This window comes from Corylus avellana, chromosome 7 (assembly GCF_965113065.1).
Source record: "Corylus avellana chromosome 7, dhCorAvel1.hap1.2, whole genome shotgun sequence".
Classification (NCBI taxonomy): Eukaryota; Viridiplantae; Streptophyta; class Magnoliopsida; order Fagales; family Betulaceae; genus Corylus; species Corylus avellana.
The window spans coordinates 16898675-16917509 of NC_142496.1; the positions used below are offsets into that span (position 1 = coordinate 16898675).

The following is an 18835-nucleotide window of genomic DNA, read 5'->3' on the forward strand; positions in this document are numbered from 1 at the left end:
CTTGATGTTTAGTTAGTAAATGTTTATCTCTTGTTGTTATGATGATTCCACTTCTTAAACCAAACCAATTGCCTTTTCCAACTATCTTTTCTAATTGGTTTGAATGATCCACATCATCAAGAACTAGAAGTATCCTTATTAAGCGAAGCCTTTGTCTTATCAACGTAATTCCTTGATCAACATTGTCAACCATTTGACTTGAACCTCCTCGGATTTTAGAAATAAGTTTAATTTGCAAATGGTTCAGGCCCTTTTCGTTGGAAGTTTCTCTAATCTTTTCAAGGAAACAACTATCTTCAAAATGAGAAGCAATCGAGTTGTAGATGGCTTTGCAAGAGTTGCCTTACCAATCTCGCTAGTTTCGAAGATCCCTATCATGCATGTGCTGTCATTATTCTCTATATCTAAAAGCGACTTCATATCCTTGTACATGAGACTTTATTCCAATTGGATATTGGGCAACTTGAAAGTATGCATTATTAACTAATTTTGAATTCACCCGTTCGATGATTTCGTCAATAAATTCTGGTTCATTTCTACTGATACGAGAAGATAACAAAACATACTAACTAATGAGTTACCTTCAGATAAAAAGAAGGGAAATTATGTATTAAAAAAGTAGGACTAGAAAGAAAAGTTAGTGATACATAACTATAAGTGAGTTTGTTATGCACCATAGCACTATTCATAATTTTTGTAAAATAATAATAATTGGTATAGAAAAGTGAAAAAATGGTATTGAAGTTTTGTAGTGATTTTTTTATTTGAATAGTAGTAAAAAATAATTAAAGTGATATAAAAATAAAAATATTTTAATATTCATTTTTTTGAAAAAAGGAAGTGAATAGTATTTAGGGGTGGGGAGGAGTTTGACAAACAACCCAGATATGTGCGCAACAAACGGAAAGTTCATTTTCCATTTTTTTTTTTAAGCCATCAGAAAGTTATTTAAGCAAATTACCCCATCGAAAACAAAAGAATCGGCCGAGTTTAATTAATTTTAGAACAAAGATTATTTAAAAGGTTAATTACAAGTAGACATTTTTAAATGTAAAATACTTCACATGCATGCATGAAAACATGTGTATATGGGATGTACCATAAATAGAAGAAAAAAAGAACAATATAAAAGGAAGACAGCAAAGGTGGTTAGAAATACCCGTTTCCCAAAAACATCCCAGATAAATTGGCCACTTCTTTTAGGGCTCTCTTCCACCCCTCCACCTTCATTTCATCATCGTTGAACCTGTTTGCAAGTTCAGTGAATACTTCTCCAACCCTATTGGTTTGACGCCGTACTTCCGAAGAATTTACGTCATAGAACAGTGGTAGAACTAGTATCTCCCTTGTCTTTCTGCACTCGAGGATCTTCATCAGCTCTTCTAAGCACCATCGGGATGATGTGTAGTTTTTAGAGAGTACAATGATCGAAATCTTTGACTCTTTAATGGCTTTGACAAGTGCCAGTGAAATTTCCTCTCCGCTTCGAAGTTTGTCATCCATGAAGGTGTGGATTCCTTTTCGACGTAAATCTGTTTGTAGATGAGCAGTGAAAGTTTTACGAGTATCTTCGCCTCTAAAACTCAAGAATACATCCAATTTAAATATGGAAGAAGGGAATGGCGAAGAAGCTTTGTGGAAGGCCATGGACGAAGTTGCAAGAGTACTAGTTAGTAGAGAAAATTGAGAGAGAATTGTAGAACTGCTAGGTATACCTCCCTATTTATGCAAGGTTGTCAAGATAATAATGCAAGTTGTCACAAGCTCGTGACGCGTCAAATTAAAGAAAAATGAGAAACTTATTGGCAACCGCAACAAGCTTATAAAGATGGACTTTGACCAGCTTTATGGGAGTTTTCTGCTGCAAATGGCAAACCCACTACATTAAAGAGAAACAACTTGAACTTGTGCACACAACCACGTACAGGCTTATTGTTGGGTTGTTGACTATTTTTGGAGGGGCCATTAGCTAAACATATAAGACTTAATTTTTTTTTTCCAGCTTTAGTTGCGGCCATCGCTCTTATTGGTCTCCACGTGGCTATATCACTTCTTAAAACTCTTCGTGTGAGCATAAATAACACAACTCTCCACCTTCATTTTCGGTCTAAACTTGTTATAGAAAACACTCCGAAAATAGTCAACAACCCAACAATTAGCCTGTACGTGGTTATGTGCACAAGTTCAAGTTGTTTCTCTTTAATGTAGTGGGTTTGCCATTTGCTGCAGAAAACTCCCACAAAGCTAGTCAAAGTCCATCCTTATAAGCTTGTTGCCGTTTTCGACAAGTTTCTCATTTTTCTTTAATTTGACGCGTCGCGAGCATGTGAGAACCTGCATTATTATCTTGACAAACTTGCATAATTAGGGAGGTATGGCTAGGGGTTCTGCAATTCTCTCTCAATTTTCTCTACTAACTAGTACTCTTGCAACTTCGTCCATGGCCTTCCACATAGCTTCTTCGCCATTCCCTTCTTCCATATTTAAATTGGATGTATTCTTGAGTTTTAGAGGTGAAGATACTCGTAAAACTTTCACTGCTCATCTATACACAGATTTATGTCGAAAAGGAATCAACACCTTCATGGATGACAAACTTCGAAGCAGAGAGGAAATTTCACCGGCAGCTGTCTAATCCATTAAAGAGTTAAAAATTTCGATCATTGTACTCTCTAAAAACTACGCATCATCCCGACGGTGCCTGGACAAGTTGATGAAGATCCTTGAGTGCAGAAAAACAAGCGAGATACTAGTTCTACCACTATTCTATGACGTAAATCCTTCGGAAGTATGGCATCAAACCAATAGGGTTGGACAAGCTTTCACTGAACTTGCAAAAAGGTTCAACGATGATGGAAGGAAGGTGGAGGGGTGGAACAGAGCCCTAAAAGAAGTGGCTAATTTATCCGGGATGTATTTGGGAAACAGGTATTTCTAACCACCTTTGCTGTCTTCCTTCTATATTGTTCTTTCTTTCTTCTAATCATGGTACATCCCATATACACATGTTTTCATGCATGCATGTGAACTATTTTACATTTAAAAATGTCTACTTGTAATTAACCTTTTAAATAATCTTTGTTCTAAAATTAATTAAACTCAGCCGATTCTTTTGTTTTAGATGGAATAATTTGCTTAAATAACTTTTTCATGACTTAAATTTCTTTCGCAAGTAACAAATGTCAATTTGTTTCACCACTAATTGATTAATTTAAAGAATATATTAAAAGAATGTCCCAGCTCTGAATTCGCAGAAACTAATGGGGACAATGAGGGGTGTAGCCTTTGTGGTGGCGCTACCTATTGTCCGTTGAGGCCATTAGGGAGAAATTGGAGATTTGTGGACATTTGGTTATTTCAATTTTTGAACTCTGGTATTTCGGCGGCAGCAGATCTATCTGCTTGTGTATTATCTTTTTCTCTCTACTCGCGATCGCGACATAGATGAGAAGTGTTAGTTTCTCATAATTCTTTCTTGTAATTATTGAGAGTATAGTGAGTGTTTTAACAGGAACTATGGCAGGCGAACTGTCCAATCTTTGGGCAAACCTTTCCCTAGCAGATGAAGAAGGTGATGAGGTGGAGATTCAAGCGATTGATGTGGAAGGGGCAGTCAAGTGCGGACAATCCTGTGTTGTGGGAAAATTGGTATCAGAGAGGATTGTAAGCAAGGAAACAATCAAAGCTACGCTCGTACGATGGTTGAAGGGGACTTTCACCTTCAAAATTTGGGTGAAAATTTTTTCCTCATTCAATTCGAAATGGCCAGAGACAAGGTAAAAGTTTTGGAGGGTCGACCGTGGGTTTTCGAGAGTAATCTATTCTTGGTAGAAGACTTCGATGGGCACACTTCACCTTCGAAATTTACTTTTGACAAGGCTTCTTTTTGGGTGCGGATGACGAACTTACCCTTGGCTTGTATGGGACGCAAGGTAGGTTTCAAACTAGAACCTACCATCAGGACAGTGGAAGAGGTGGATACAGATAAGGATGGAATCGGATAGGGGGAGTTTTTACGAGTTAAAATCGCGATCGACCTCTACAAACCCCTCTCACAGGAACGCATGCTAAAGTTTGATGGGAAGTCGACTTTGATCGGTTTCAAATATGAGCGTATGCCTAAATTTTGTTATCATTGTGGGGTACTTTGTCATTGAGCAGAAGGGTGTCTAAAGCGAAGTATGATGAGAAACCAGGAAATCCTTCAATTTGGCCTATGGATGAGAGCCAGCTCACCAACCCGACGAACAGAAAAACACCATGATATGCAAGTAGGTCATTCAGATTATACAAAGTCTGCTCAACCTGAACCAGGAGGATGGAAACACTATGATGATCATCTTGACAGGGGGGGTATAACGGCCAGAAAAGGAGGCATAAGGAAACCAGAAGGGCAGAACATGGAGGAGGGGTATTTTGGGGAAGGCGACAATTTGTAACCCTAGATGGCAAAGACGAAGATCACGACAAAAATTTTGGATAGAATTATGATGATATCTCTATGGAATCCCAGTATGACGTGATTGGTGGAGTCGTAGGAATTATGAAAGGCCGTTTTGAACAGTAGTCAACCAACCTTGATGGGGGGCGTATTCAACCCACAAATGGAATGAATCCCGGGGGAGTTAAAGGGGGAGCGTGCTCTGAAAGTTCAAATGGAAAAGGAATGAAATCTCCAGCTAGAGTGCGGCTGGTTGGGCAGGTGATAGAATGGGAGCCGTTATCACAATAGGGGCTGATCTTTAGTAGTCCTGGGGGCCCATATTCAGGCCCAGTCCTTGTAAATGTTGAGAAATCCATGAGGGGGCCCCAGGCGGGAAAAATGGCAGTAAAAAGAAAACACCTAGAGGAGGATTCACATCAGTTAGGGAACACGGTTTACTGGAAAAAAAAAATAGGAAGCGAAGATGTGGAATTATTATTAGTTCGAGGTAGTGGAGAAAACGAATTAAATATTGGTTCGGGATTGGCAGAGGCTGGAAAACAGCCCCACTGACCGCAATGATTGCCTTAAGTTGGAACTGCCGGGGGCTTGGGAACCTCCAAACTGTTCATGAACTTCGCCGTATGGTGAGAGAAAAAAAGCCCAATTTGGTTTTTCTAATGGAAACCAAATTATGCAAAAATAAGATGGAGTTGATTCGGATGAAAGTGGGATTCGAAAACATGTTTGTGGTCGAGAGCGTGGGTCGTAGTGGAGGATTGCACATTTTTGGGAGGATGGTTGTGTTGTTGAAGTTCAAAACTATAGTCAACGACATATAAATGCCATAGTACATAATCGGACATTGGAGGTTGACTTGAAATTCACTGGCTTTTATGGCCATCCGGATGCCACAAAACGCCATGAGGCATGGTGCCTACTAAAAAGATTGGCTCTTTTGGCCCCGAACCCTTGGGTTTGTATTGGCGATTTTAATGAAGTTTTGATGAGTACAGAAAAGTTGGGGGGACAACTACGACAAAATAATCTCATGCAAGATTTTCAAAACACTCTTGAGGTATGTGAATTATTTGATTTAGGTTTTGTGGGACCTAAATTTACCTAGAGTAACCGTCAAGAGGGCAGTGCCCGTATTAGAGAGCGGCTTGATAGGGGAGTAGCCAACCTTTCATGGAGAAACTTATTCCCGGACGCTTCAGTATATGTACAAGCAACTATATGTTCGGACCATGCACCTCTAGACTTAACTCTCTTTCGGCTGCACGAACCTGATGGAAGACGGTCCAGGTTTTCTTATGAGGGAAGCTGGGCCTTGGAAGCAGGTTGTCAGGAAGCCATAATCACGGCTTGGAATCACACACAAAACCATGATACAAGTTGGGCGTGTTTTAGTGCAAAGCTGGAGGGCTGTATACGCAATCTGAAAAGTTGGCGGAGGAATGTGGATGAAAGTGTGCTAGACTCTATATCTAAACTGCAAGGGAGGCTTTTAAAGCTCCAAGGCAGGGAGGATATGTCGGCTCAACAGGGAACCAAAAATGTTCAGACAAAATTACAAGTATTACTTGATAAAGAGGAACTATGGTGGCGCACGTGCGAAAGAAGATTGGCTCAAGATGGGTGACCAAAACACAAAATACTATCACGCATGTGCAAATGCAAAATGTAGACGTAGCCATGTGGGGATGATTTTCGATGAAAGGGGGCAGCGAAGGGAAAATCCAGCGGCGATAGAGGACGCTTTTGTCACTTATTTCACTACTCTTTTTTCCAAGGGACCGGCTGGTGACTTTAATCCATGCCTTACACCCATTGGTAACCGTGTAATAGCCAGCATGAATTTAGAATTGATGAAAACCTTTTCTATGGAGGAGATAGAAGTAGCTTTGTTCCAAAGGGCGCCGCTCAAAGCCCCGGGACCGGATGGATTGAACACATGTTTTTTTCAAAACAATTGGCCCATTATGGGGGAGGAGGTATGTCGTGCTATTATTGACATTTTGAATGTTGGTGTGATACCTCATGATTTGAATTTGACCCATGTCACCCTTATGCCCAAAATAAAAAACCCCTCTATGGTCACGGAGTTTCGACCAATAAGCTTATGTAATGTCTTATATAAACTTACTTCTAAGGTCTTAGCAAACCATTTAAAAAGGATTTTATCCAATATCATTACCCCTACCCAAAGTGCATTTATCCCGGGACGACTCATTTCGGATAATGCACTCGCGGCCTATGAAACACTTCATACTATGAATACGGGGATGAGGGGGAAGAAAGGCTTTATGGCGGTAAAGCTCGACATGAGCAAAGCGTATGATAGGGTGGAATGGAGTTTTTTAGAGGCGGTGATGAGACGGATGGGTTTTAACGACCGATGGATATCCCTCATTATGATGTGTGTTACATCGGTGAAATACTCAATTCTAGTCAATGGAAAGCCTTGTGGATTGATTACCCCTACTAGGGGTCTCCGACAAGGAGATCCCATATCGCCTTATCTCTTTTTATTGTGTGCAGAAGCTCTTAGTGCTATGATCACCCAAGCAAATCGGGAAGGTGCTTTGACGGGTGTTCCTACATCAAAAAGAGGGCCGAAAATTAGCCACCTTTTCATTGCAGATGACAGCTCGCTATTTTGCAGGTCAAATGTGGCCCAATGGAATCATTTGTCATCTATCCTACATATGTATGAGATGGCGTCGGGGCAGAAAATGAACACCAATAAGACGGCTATCTTTTTTAGTCAGAACACATCTCCTAGTGACAAAGATCAAGTATAGGGGCTGGCTGGAATTCCTGTAAATCAAAAATACGACACCTATCTAGGCTTGAGTACCCTAGTGGGAAGATCCCGCATGCGAACTTTCAAAAGTATCATGGATCGAGTGTGGAAGCGTCGTCAGGATTGGAAGCTTAAATTTTTGTCTCGGGCGGGGAAAGAGATTTTACTAAAACCCGTGATTCAAGCGATGCCTACCTATAGCATAAGCGTTCAAAGGTGTTATGTTCCGAGATCAATTCATTAATGATGAAGTTTTATTAGGGTCATAAGGAAAGAGACAAACGAATTCATTGGGTGAATTGGAATACAATGAGTTGTTCAAAAGCATATGACGGTTTGAGCTTTCGTGACATAGGATGTTTCAATAAAGCTCTATTGGCAAAGCAAATATGGCGCTTATGGAAAATACCGGATAGCTTAATTGTACAGATAATGAAAGCAAAATATTATCCTAATTGCTCGGCGCTTGATGCTTCTTGTGGGAAAAAACCGTCATTTGCGCGGCGTAGCATACAAAGTTCGAGTGATCTCGTTAAGGAAGGAATGGTGTGGCGCGTTGGCAATGGGAAAAGAATCAAATATGGCAGGATCGTTGGCTTCTCTCACCAACCACATTCAGAGTGATCTTTCCCCCGCGGCTTCTTGATGATACAGCAACTGTGAGTACCTTGATTGATGAGCATACCAAATGGTGGAATTCTGCTTTGATGGAATAGATTTTTACTCGTGAGGAGATTTCTTCCATTCAATCAATTCTAGTGAGTACCATGGACCAAGAGGATGTTATCATATGGAGGGGGACGGCCAAGGGGGTGTTTTCCGTAAGGAGTGTGTATCATCTCCAAAAAGAACGAGAGATGCAGCAACAAGCAGAGGCCTCTGCCTAGTCCAAAACTAGCATGCTATGGAGGCACCTTTGGCAACTCCCCATCCAAAATGCAGAAAGGCATTTTCTGTGGTGCGCCTGCCACGATTCCCTACCCACTAGAGCAAATTTATGTTCTCAAAAGGTTCTAACAGATCCTAGTTGTCCAATATGTGCACGCGAGCCTGAGACGCTTTTTCATACTTTATGGATGTCTCCTGCGGCGTGCGATGTCTGGAGTGAAGGAGGTGCTTGCTTCCAAAAAAGCAGCTTTGCGGGGCCTGAGTTTTTGCAGGTTGTTGAAGGAATGATTAGTAGATGTGATCGCTTGGAATTTATCCAATTTCTGGGCATAGCTCGTCGACTATGGCTCAGGCGGAATGATTTTATACACAGTGGGCTGTTCATACACCCGATGGTTCTCTTTAAGCAAGCTCTTCAGGAGACAGAGTTGTTCCAAACCCTTACGGCTAGAAGCCAAACTGACTGGGTCTCAATGGCAGAAAGCTCGGATACAAAATGGACAGCACCCCCTCCTGGTTGGTTTAAAGCCAACTGAGACGCTGGTGTGGTATCAAGCAGGGACGCGTGGGATTAGGGGCTGTTTTGGGGGATCACCAGGGCAAGATGTGGGCAGCACGAAGCCAGACAAGACATGGCTTCCTGGATCCTTCAGCGGCAGAAGCTTTGGGGGCCCTGTTGGCAGTGCAGCTTTGCATGGAGATGGGAATACAGCAAGTTCAACTAGAAGGCGACGCTAAAAATGTAATCATGGCAGTGAACTCTGAAGCTTCGGATGAGAGTAGAAGGGGACAACTGCCTACAGACATACGCTCGTCTTTACGGGCCATATCGGTCTGGGAAATGAGATATGTACGCAGGGGGGAGAATAAGGTGGCTCACGCATTTGCTAGATTGGCGGTGAATGAAGATGTTCAAATGGTGTAGTTTTATAACCCTCCGGAATGTATAAGGAACCTTTTGCAAGCAGATTTCTCTGCTTTACAAGTTATGCAATAAATACATAGCAACTGCTATTTCTCAAAATTTTGTTCCACCACTTCAAGGCACTCTCACTACCAAACAAAAAAAAAAAAAAAAGGTTTTTGTTGACCAATACTTTCTGACGTGTCAAGCATATTGACATGTCAGAAACCTTTTTGAGGTGTTAGTATTGACGTGTGTCAAAGGTTAATAAGGCGGGTGTCAAAAATTTCAATTTTTTGACGTGCCAATTTTGACACGTCAAAAATTACTGACATGTCAGAAATTGGCACGTCAAAAATTCTTTTTTGATGTGGCAGTTTCACCACGTCAATACTTTATTGACGTGTCAAAAGTGGCACGTCAAAAAAATTATTCACATGTCAGAAATTATTGACATGCGACTTTTTGACACGTCACTAAAGTTTAAAAAAATATGAAAAAAAAAATTTCCAAAAGTTTTTTTTTTCAGTTAAATTTACTTCATGTTTAATTTATCAGCAACAATCCAGTTATAACTTAAAACCCATATAAATCCCTACAAATGTCGAACACCCATATATATCTAACAATTGAAGGAAAATTCCCAAAATCTCATCATGAATTCACTACACAGGTACTCTGATCTTTAAACATCCAATAGCTTCTATAATCCACTCAATGTTTAGATTATACTTACGTAGAAAAATTGGTTAACCCATTTGCTTTATAAAATCTGCAGAAAATTCACACACTAAAAATTTCCAACAATCACAATCACTCCTCCACCATCCATTGCCAAAAATCATAACCAAACAGTATTGATCAGTTACACAGAACCACAGAGCTCCAACAATCAAACCCACTCAATGTAATTTCTCTAATCCACTCAATGTTTAGATTATGCTGTTAGGAAAAAAATCAAATACAAAGCACATGTAATTTCAGGGGAAAAAAAACAAAACAACAACTTATTAATACCGCCTCTCAAGCTTCAGAATATATCAAACTGTAATTTGAGTTTTATCACTCAAATTACAGGCCAGAAGCAGAAACAGATTACAGAAAAAGAAAACGTAATAAACACACACTCTGTAGGGGCCGGTGGAATTTTGTTTTGGGTCATTTTTCTCGACCCATTCTCAGCCATCAACACGGCTCCTAACACCCAAAATCGCAAGTAAACCCACACCAATTTGAACCGAAAATCAACAACTACAAATCCTATCATAAAACTTAATGTGGGTACAATATAGCACTAAACAACTGAAAATCACTACAACCAACCACAAGAATTTGAACCCAAAATTAACAAAAAAATAACACATCTGACATTTCCAAACAAAAACCCTCACCCAATGGGTCTAACCCCGTTTAAACTACAATGGAAACCCTAAAAAATAAGCCCTAAAATGTTTGAACCCTCACAACACACCAAACAGCCACTGAAACGCCAGAAACAATGGCCCCAAATTCTGAGGAAAAACCAACCAAACCGAAAGGAATTCAACAAAGAACGACACAGGGGGAGAAAAAGAAAAGGAAATTCAAGCTCTTACCTTGTGGACGCGCGCTGATTTTCCCCCTGCTCGAAACAGAGCATACGCTGAAGCCACGGTGAAACGGGAACGACTGAGGCTGTACTTTCGGGAGCGGTGGGGGGTGAAACGGCAGCCGGTATTTTGGCAGGGGGATGGGTGATTCAGGCGTTCAGGAGAAGCCACGGAGATGGAGAGTGGGCTGAAGGAATTTGAGATGCGGTCGCTTCAAACAGACACTGCTTTCGGATGGTTTTGGGAGAAACCATTCAGAAAACGTGTAAAGACATATTCAGGGGCAAAAGTGTAAAGACATTTTCAGAAAACGACAAACACAGTGTTGAGGTCTCTCCCAAGGCTGTTCCCAAACACCCCCTTAATGCAATGTTTGGGCTTCTATCTTCAAGTCACCATGTTACAAACTACACCCTAAGCTCCAAACAAGTTCATACAACATAGTGAAACATGATATTATGAAAACCAAGAAAAACAATGAGTGCTTATAAAACATTTGAAAACCCTTCTTTTCATATAAGGATAAATTGTACACAAGTTTAGCATGACATCCTTAAAACTTATGGAAAACAAGAATAATAACAAAATCATATAAATACTTGGTGAATGGTCAAGAGTTACCTTGAAGATGACAATAATCCCCCAAAACCTTCTCATTCATCTCAAGAAAATTTCCTTTCACTTTAGGGTTAGGGTTGCAGGTGTAAGGGGAGGCTTAGGAACGAATGGGAGATATTTATAGGGGTGGAGAGGCGTGCTCCCTCTTACAAAAATACTTCAAACCCCCAAATAATGTGGAAGAACAAATCTAAAAGTGGGTTAGCAAATTTAACAACAAAAAAAAAGAAAAAAGAAAAACTTCTATATAAGAGACTAATTGTAATAGAATAACTAAAATTCAAGCATTTATACCTTAAAATCCCCAAATATTCAGATCCCTTCCCTTCTCTCTCCATTTCTCTTTCTTCTTCACCTTTTCTCCTCTTCTCTCCCAGGTTCCATCTCTTATTTTCTTTTATTTTGTTTAAGCGACAAACAAGGGAGTTGGGCATGAGAAGAAGAAGAAGAAGAAAAAAAGAAAAAAGAATATATATATATATATAAGTGAGAACCAAAAAACAAACAGAAAGAATTAATATGGGAGAAGAAGTTAGTTGAAATGAGAAGGAGAAAGGAAAGAAAATAAGGAAGAGATCTCATCTAGAAGAGGAAAAGAAAAAGAAAAGAAAAAAAAATGACAACTTATTTGAAAAGGAAGGCTGTGGGCGCACGTGGGAGGAGAAAGAAAAAGAGGAAGGAAAAGGACAGAAAAAAGAAAAAAGAAACCATATTTAATAACCATATATATATATATATATATATATATAATAAAAGCATTGCATAATTTTTATTATTAATTAATAACCATATATATTTTGTTACCTACTATTAATTAATAGCAATAAATTAAAGAATATAAAGCGCACACATATAATAACCATATATAGTGAAAGCAATGCATATAAGAGACAAGAGAGCATTAACTAGTTTTATAAAATTTTAATAGGTTTGAATATATCTCTTAATATATGACGACATATACCAATTAAATTTTGTTACTTAATATATGCACCAATTAATATTGTTATCTAATTTTGTTAACCAATTAATTAAATAATTTTTGACGTGTGAAATAATTGCACGTCAATAATTATTGATGTGTCAAAATGACACGTCAATAATTATTGACGTGTTAAAATGGCACATCAATAATTGTTGACGTGTCAAAATGTGACACGCCAAGAAATTATTGACGTGTCACATTTGATACGTCAAGAAAATATAATGAAAATAATAAGAGAAAAAAATTATATGATCACTTATTTAAAAAAAAAATACTATATACTTAAAACTAAGATAATACATATATGTATTAATATTCCCACAATATTGAAAACGTAATATGTATTAATACTATATCTCTAATTAATAACCATATATATTTTGTTGCCTACTATTAATTAATAGCCATAAATTAAAGAATATAAAGGGCATATATAAAACATTGCATAATTTTTATTATTAATTAAAAACCATATATATTTTGTTACGTAATATTTATTAATAACCATAAATTAAAAAATTCAAAGCACATATAATAACCACATATATTGAAAGCATGGCATATAAGAGACAAGAGCATTAACTAGTTTTATAAAATTTTAATGGGTTTGAATATATCTCTTAATATATGACGACATATACCAATTATACATATACCAATTGAATTTTGTTACTTAATATAGGTACCAATTAATATTGTTATGTAATTTTGTTAACCAATTACTTTTTCATACCAATTAAAATTAATTTACGACCTAAGTTTTTTTTAATACATATTGTATAAATAATTTACTACCTAATTATAATTATAATTAATTATAATTGTTGACGTGTGGAATAAAGGCACGTCAAAAATTTTTGACGTGTCAATGGACCACATCAAAAAATTTTGACGTGGCATTTATACATGTCAAGAATTTTTGACGTCTTAAAGTCCGACACGTCAATAAATTTTTCATTGACGTGTTTATTTAGACACGTCAAAAATTATTGACGTGGCAAACATGAGTTACTGTTTGCCACGTCAATAAAGTCCCTGTTTTTGTAGTGGATCTCCTTAATCTTTACTTATTTGCTTTATTTTGTTACATTCAGACAACATAAATTTTAGGGGGAGGAGCTTGATGCTTGATGTTTGTCGTTGTTTTTGTGTTGTTTTGTTTATTTTATATTTTCACAAAAAAAAAAAAAAAAGGGTTTTGCTTCTTTAGCATGAGTTTTTTGTTTTAAGTTTATTATGCTGCTTCTGCTAAAGAATGTCATTGCCTTCATGCTCAATTTATTGCACATGCACATGGCCACATAAACATGACTCTTTGTTAAGGATACAAGTGACTTAGAATATCTTGAGGATAACAAATGTGGAGATTTCTAACCCTTGTGAGTTTTGAGCTAATCATTCTTCATAGAGGGTTAATTTTTGTGAAATCATATGTCATTTGGAAGCGCAAAAATAAATTCATTATGTTAGTCTCATTATTCTTTGATTTGGCCGAATGCAAAAATCATGTATTTTATGCCACACTTGAATCTTTTGAAGTCATGAATATTGAAGAACAATGCAAATCCTTGCGAGATGAGATTAAGCTATTTTTCTTTATTTTGAGCCTCCACACTCTTCGTATGATACACTATCACTAGTCACCCCATTGAGCCATATAATTAGCCTTTCTTTCTTAAACCCTTTCTCAAGTGTTTCAAGGATGAATTTTATCAAATTATTTCGGAGTGGTGGATTAGTGATTCAAAAGAAGATGAAGAAAAAAAAAAGATTAGTGATTCTCACTTTTACCATCACCTTTTTGTTATTTATTTCTCTTTTCTTTAACCCTATGTTATGTCCCGATAAAAGTCCTTATTTGATCTTAAGGAGTGTATGGTTCAGACATGCTCATCACTAATCAATGAGTGTGGTGTAAATTATTTTCGGCATCCGTTCATGAGACTACTTGTTCTTTCTTGATTAAGCATTTTTCATATGATTTATATGTGTGATATTTGTCTTTGCTTACATTATTCCACTGACATATTCTTGAGAGCGTTACACCTATTTTTGAGTGATTTTAATTGTTGAGTGTTAACACCGGTAAGGCTTGAATCAAAACATACTTTCCAATAGAAATTCTATTTCATGTTTATCTGGACACTGCGAGAGTAAACATTGGCTAAAATTTTCATTCACATTGAGTTTTGAAGGCACGGGAAATTTCTTTGGTAGTTGTTAGTATTTTGACTTTTTCTTTCCTTGAGTCCTTGTTCTTATGCTTTGTTTTGAATTGCTAGAGACTGGGGTGGAGCATAATAGCTTAAATTAAAGTGTCTATTAAAATAAGCTTTATCCTACCTTATTTTTATATTGATTCTGGCATTTTATATTTAATTGTGGAATAATATTTAATTATTAAATGTGAGCTTAAAATGATATTATAATGCAAGTTATTGCCTTTTCTAGGAAAAAAACCAAAAGGAATAAAAGAAAAGTAAAGAAAAAAAAAGCCGAAGGAGACTTTTCTCATGAATTTGTAAAGCCATACGTAGGTGGGAACTAGCAAAACAAAGACGAAGAAAGAAGAGTTAAAAGGAGAAAAGCTAACGTGGGGCCCGCAATAAAATAAGAAAATAGAAGAAATTGGACACCGCATGTGACACAAAAGGTCAAGACTGACTACAAATCCCCTATAAAAGGGTTCTTATTATTTTGAAAAGGAGAAGAGCCACAACGCCGGTCTTGGCTGAGAGAAGAGGCCATACCGCATAAAAGAAAAGAAAATAACAAAGTAGAGGGCTTCAGGCGACTATTGTTGAGTATTTAGGGACTTATTCTTAATTTCAAGTTATTTCTTTTCTATGTCTTTCTATTTATACATTGTTAAGTATTTTAATATTATGAGTAGCTAAGCCTCTAGCTAAGGCTAGGGGTGAAGCCTAGTATTTTTATCAATTGTTCTTCATAGATTAATGACTGAATTTTGGGGATGCTTTTTAATTTGAGAATAATTTCATGTGACAAGTTTATTTTGACTCATTATGATTTTTGTTTATATCAAATGCTTACTTTGTTTGATTTGTTATGATTGAAAATTATATTGGGTGCTTAATTTATTGTCACATTGTTATTAAAAAATCAAATTCTCAACAAATCCTTGTTCAATCCTTGTTCGAAACCTTGGAAGACGACTATCCAGAGTGGCCGAAAATGCCGCCATTGGAGCTACCATGCACCGTTCGAAGAATTTGATCGTGCTACCTCTTGCTGACACGGCGATCAGATTACCTTGATCATAGCACCAAACCACAGATCTGCCGTCGCCAAGTTCAGTCCACCGAGAACGCCGTTGTCTAAGCCCTGACGTGTTCCAGTTCTATTTTTGTGATGCATACAGTCCACGTGCAGTCTTCTCTTTGGCGCGTCAGCCACGTGCTGGTAGAGCTTCTCCATACCCTTCGCCATGTGGCATTCAACCCTAGCGCTATGTCAATTCTAGGCCACGTTAGCCCTAGTGTAGCGTCAACCCCAGTGCCACGTCAACACCTATGCAATGTCAACGCTTCTACCACATCAGCACCCTGCCACGCCAGCATTTTGTTAGGCCTGATTTGACCGTTGACTTTGACCACATTGTTTGATGGTTGAATATTGACTTTGACTGTTGTTGTAAGGGTTGGCAAGGTGTTTTCTACTTATCTTTTCATCTTGATTTCATATGGCACAAAACAAGATTCTTTATCATGTTCAAGCTATATTGGATGGCACAAACTACACTCTAGATGGCACAAATTACACTCTGATTTTGCATTGGAAATCTCAAGATGACACAAAGCTCTTGGTGCCAGGTCCCAATCTATGTGTAGTTTTCTTAAACGTTGCAAGCTTTTGTTTTATGTGATAGGGGATGCCAAAGAGCCCATTAAAGGCGCTACCTAAATTGATGAAGCTTTCCTTACTCACCTCATTGATTGGGATAGCAATCATCATCAGACTCTTACGTGGTTCTGCAACACCACTATTCCATCCTATTTTCATGCTATTTGGCAGTTGTGATGAAGGTAAGGGTGCGTGGAATATGAGAAAGCTGGTGTCCCTCTATATTTCTCAACAGTTTACTAAAGGCAATTACGGACCAAACGGTCATAACAACAATAAACCTTAAAACATTTGTTAATAATCAAATGGTCAAACTATAATACAAACTTGTTAATGACTAACGGTCAAAACCGCAGAAACCAATTAAATTGATTTAGTTTTTTGTCATAAAAATAACAAACAAGCTTTACTGTCTAACGGTAAATTTTTTTGAAGAATTAGTAAACCAACTGCTTAAAAAAAATAATGTTTGTAACATATGTTACAAAACTTTGGCTCTTCCTCATAAAACTTTTTGACTCTATCCCTGGAGGAGGTTATCCTCTTCACCATAAATATTCCTAGTGTTCTTTATGTGACCGAGGCCCTTGGCGTAGGCCCAATCCATTCAGCCCCAATTGTGGGCTTCTGGGCCTACAATAGCTACTTGGGCTGGCCAAGTGGCTAATGGGTATTGTCGTTTAGTGCAGGTTCTGCATCATCTCTAGCAATGCATCCATGCTATAAAAACTAGGGTTAAGTATTTTTTTAATACCTCAGTTTGTACTTCTTTTTTTTTTTCTTCTAGGTTTCGAAAACAGTCAAATCTAGTACCTCACCTATGGGAAAATACAAAATCGATACCTCGTTAATCTCTCACGTGTCACTCCTAAAATATGCCACGTTTCCTAAAAATAAAAAATAAAAAATAATAAACCGAGGTACTTTTTTAATGTGTAAAAGGGCATCCACTTGATTCCAAGATACTCCAATACTGCATATACAAACATGGGAGAAACTACTGTATGAAAGTGAAGAGGACTTGAAAATCTATCAGGTGGGAAACATGATATGTGGGTGATCTTCCTACATTCTTTAGTGACTGTTAATGATTTCGTGCATATTTGTCAATTGTCACAGCAGTAATAGCCTTTTATACTCTCCCAAGATGAAAACGGCCAGATTTGTCAATTGTTTAGACACCAGCACTGTAGAGCTAAAATAGTAAAGGGATATGTTCTGCTAGTGAAAATTCCTCTTCAAGATCTTTACCAAGAACCACAGAGTTTTATCCAAAAGGGTAACTGAATTAAGAAAACATGAGGGAATGAGGGAAAGAACATAAAAACCAAGGTTTACACATGTAGAAATTGAAAGAGGATTACTTTCTATTTAATCTTCACATATTGCCCAATCACTTGGAAACAATACTGGCGTTGGAAAAAATATCAACTGAGATTCAAAACCAAGGTAAGGTCCCTAGCAGCAATAATCAAAACTGTGCCACCAAAGAAACAGAAAAATGTTGGTTAGTTTAAAGGAATTTGATTTGGTTAATCTTTTATTAATGCACTTAGAGATTTTACAAAATCGATTGCAAGTAGCACCCACTTCCACAACCTTAAACATGTCCTTGCAAAATTCTTAAGTCCTAGGGATAAGTACATTGATTATTTATGTGGAGATGAACACAACAATAAGGTCTCATATAAAGTAGAAAAATTCATTTCAGAGTATAAATGCTCATTTGAGAAGATGATAGAAAAACCATGATAAACGAGAAAAGAAGAAGAAGGTAATGGCCTTAAATTCTCATTTCGCCTACATTCCTTTAATTGAGGAATGAAAAAATAGTGTCTTTCTTGGCTTAGTAATTGGAGTAATTTTAGGAGGCCTACTTGTGTCCTACTAATAATGATGATTGTGCTTTTTTGTAATAAATATAAATGGTCATGGAACTTGATGATTCGTTGGTTAATTGAGATATAGATAATATGATCCTTTCTCCATTTATTATAGTGTGTCACTATATCAAGCTAATTTTATTTTTATTTTTTAAATTTTTTTTCCCTTTGTACTTGTTGCTTAAATTTTTTTTTTTTTAAAAAAAAATCAAAAATAGAAAGAAAGACAGAAAAAAAAAACAAAGTTGTGAAGAAAATCTAACTAGACCTTGAAGAAAGAAAATAATTTCCTTTCTCAACAATTCGCAAAATTGCATATCAGATTAACTCCAATCTTATAAAAGACCATGGCCATGATTAAGAAGTGCCAAAAGAGCATAATACTTGCTCAAAAAACAAAAACAGAAAAAAAAAAAAAAAAAAAAAAAAAAAAAAAGAATTATATAGAGAGGCTATGGAGAGTAAAATCACTAACGTGACATCTGAAGTAAAAGTTGCAGCATGTGAGTTGTTTGCCAGATTGTCCAAGTCCCGTAAAACACACAAAAGCCAAAGCAAAAGGAACACCTTCGATACGCCAAGGAGGTCAAGAATTTATTAGTTTTCATTGCTGATGAATTTATGCCACTAAAATCATAAAGCAGAAAACTATATATAAAAGCAAGAACAAGACCCTAAAAAATAAAGCAATAGTAATTTCAAAGGGGTAACAAAATCAGATTTGAAAAAGAGATAAGTAAATCCACACCTTAATTACATTATTCTCTTCATACGAAGTCTACGTGCCAGGTGTTGAAGAATGTCGCTTTTGTTGTGGGTAAAATTTGGATTCCAAGTTGCCATTATCATTCATCATCATCATCACGGCATCT

At 37.2% G+C, this 18835-nt stretch overlaps 1 protein-coding gene across 1 annotated transcript; it reads left to right on the forward strand.

Annotated features, from left to right (window-relative positions):
• The first annotated feature begins 3516 nt into the window (after window positions 1–3516).
• On the forward strand, window positions 3517–6068 carry LOC148584577 (uncharacterized). Its single transcript, XM_088518514.1, has 2 exons — window positions 3517–3663; window positions 5550–6068. The coding sequence occupies exons 1-2, from the start codon at window positions 3517–3519 to the stop codon at window positions 6066–6068; spliced, it is 666 nt and encodes a 221-aa protein (XP_088374640.1).
• Window positions 6069–18835: the final 12767 nt, after the last annotated feature.

Coding starts and splice junctions, on each gene's coding strand:
- LOC148584577 (XM_088518514.1), top strand. CDS start 3,517: ATGGCAGGCGAACTGTCCAATCTTTGGGCAAACCTTTCCCTAGCAGAT. Junction 3,664..5,549: donor AATTGGTATCAGAGAGGATT/GTAAGCAAGGAA, acceptor AAATTTACCTAG/AGTAACCGTCAAGAGGGCAG.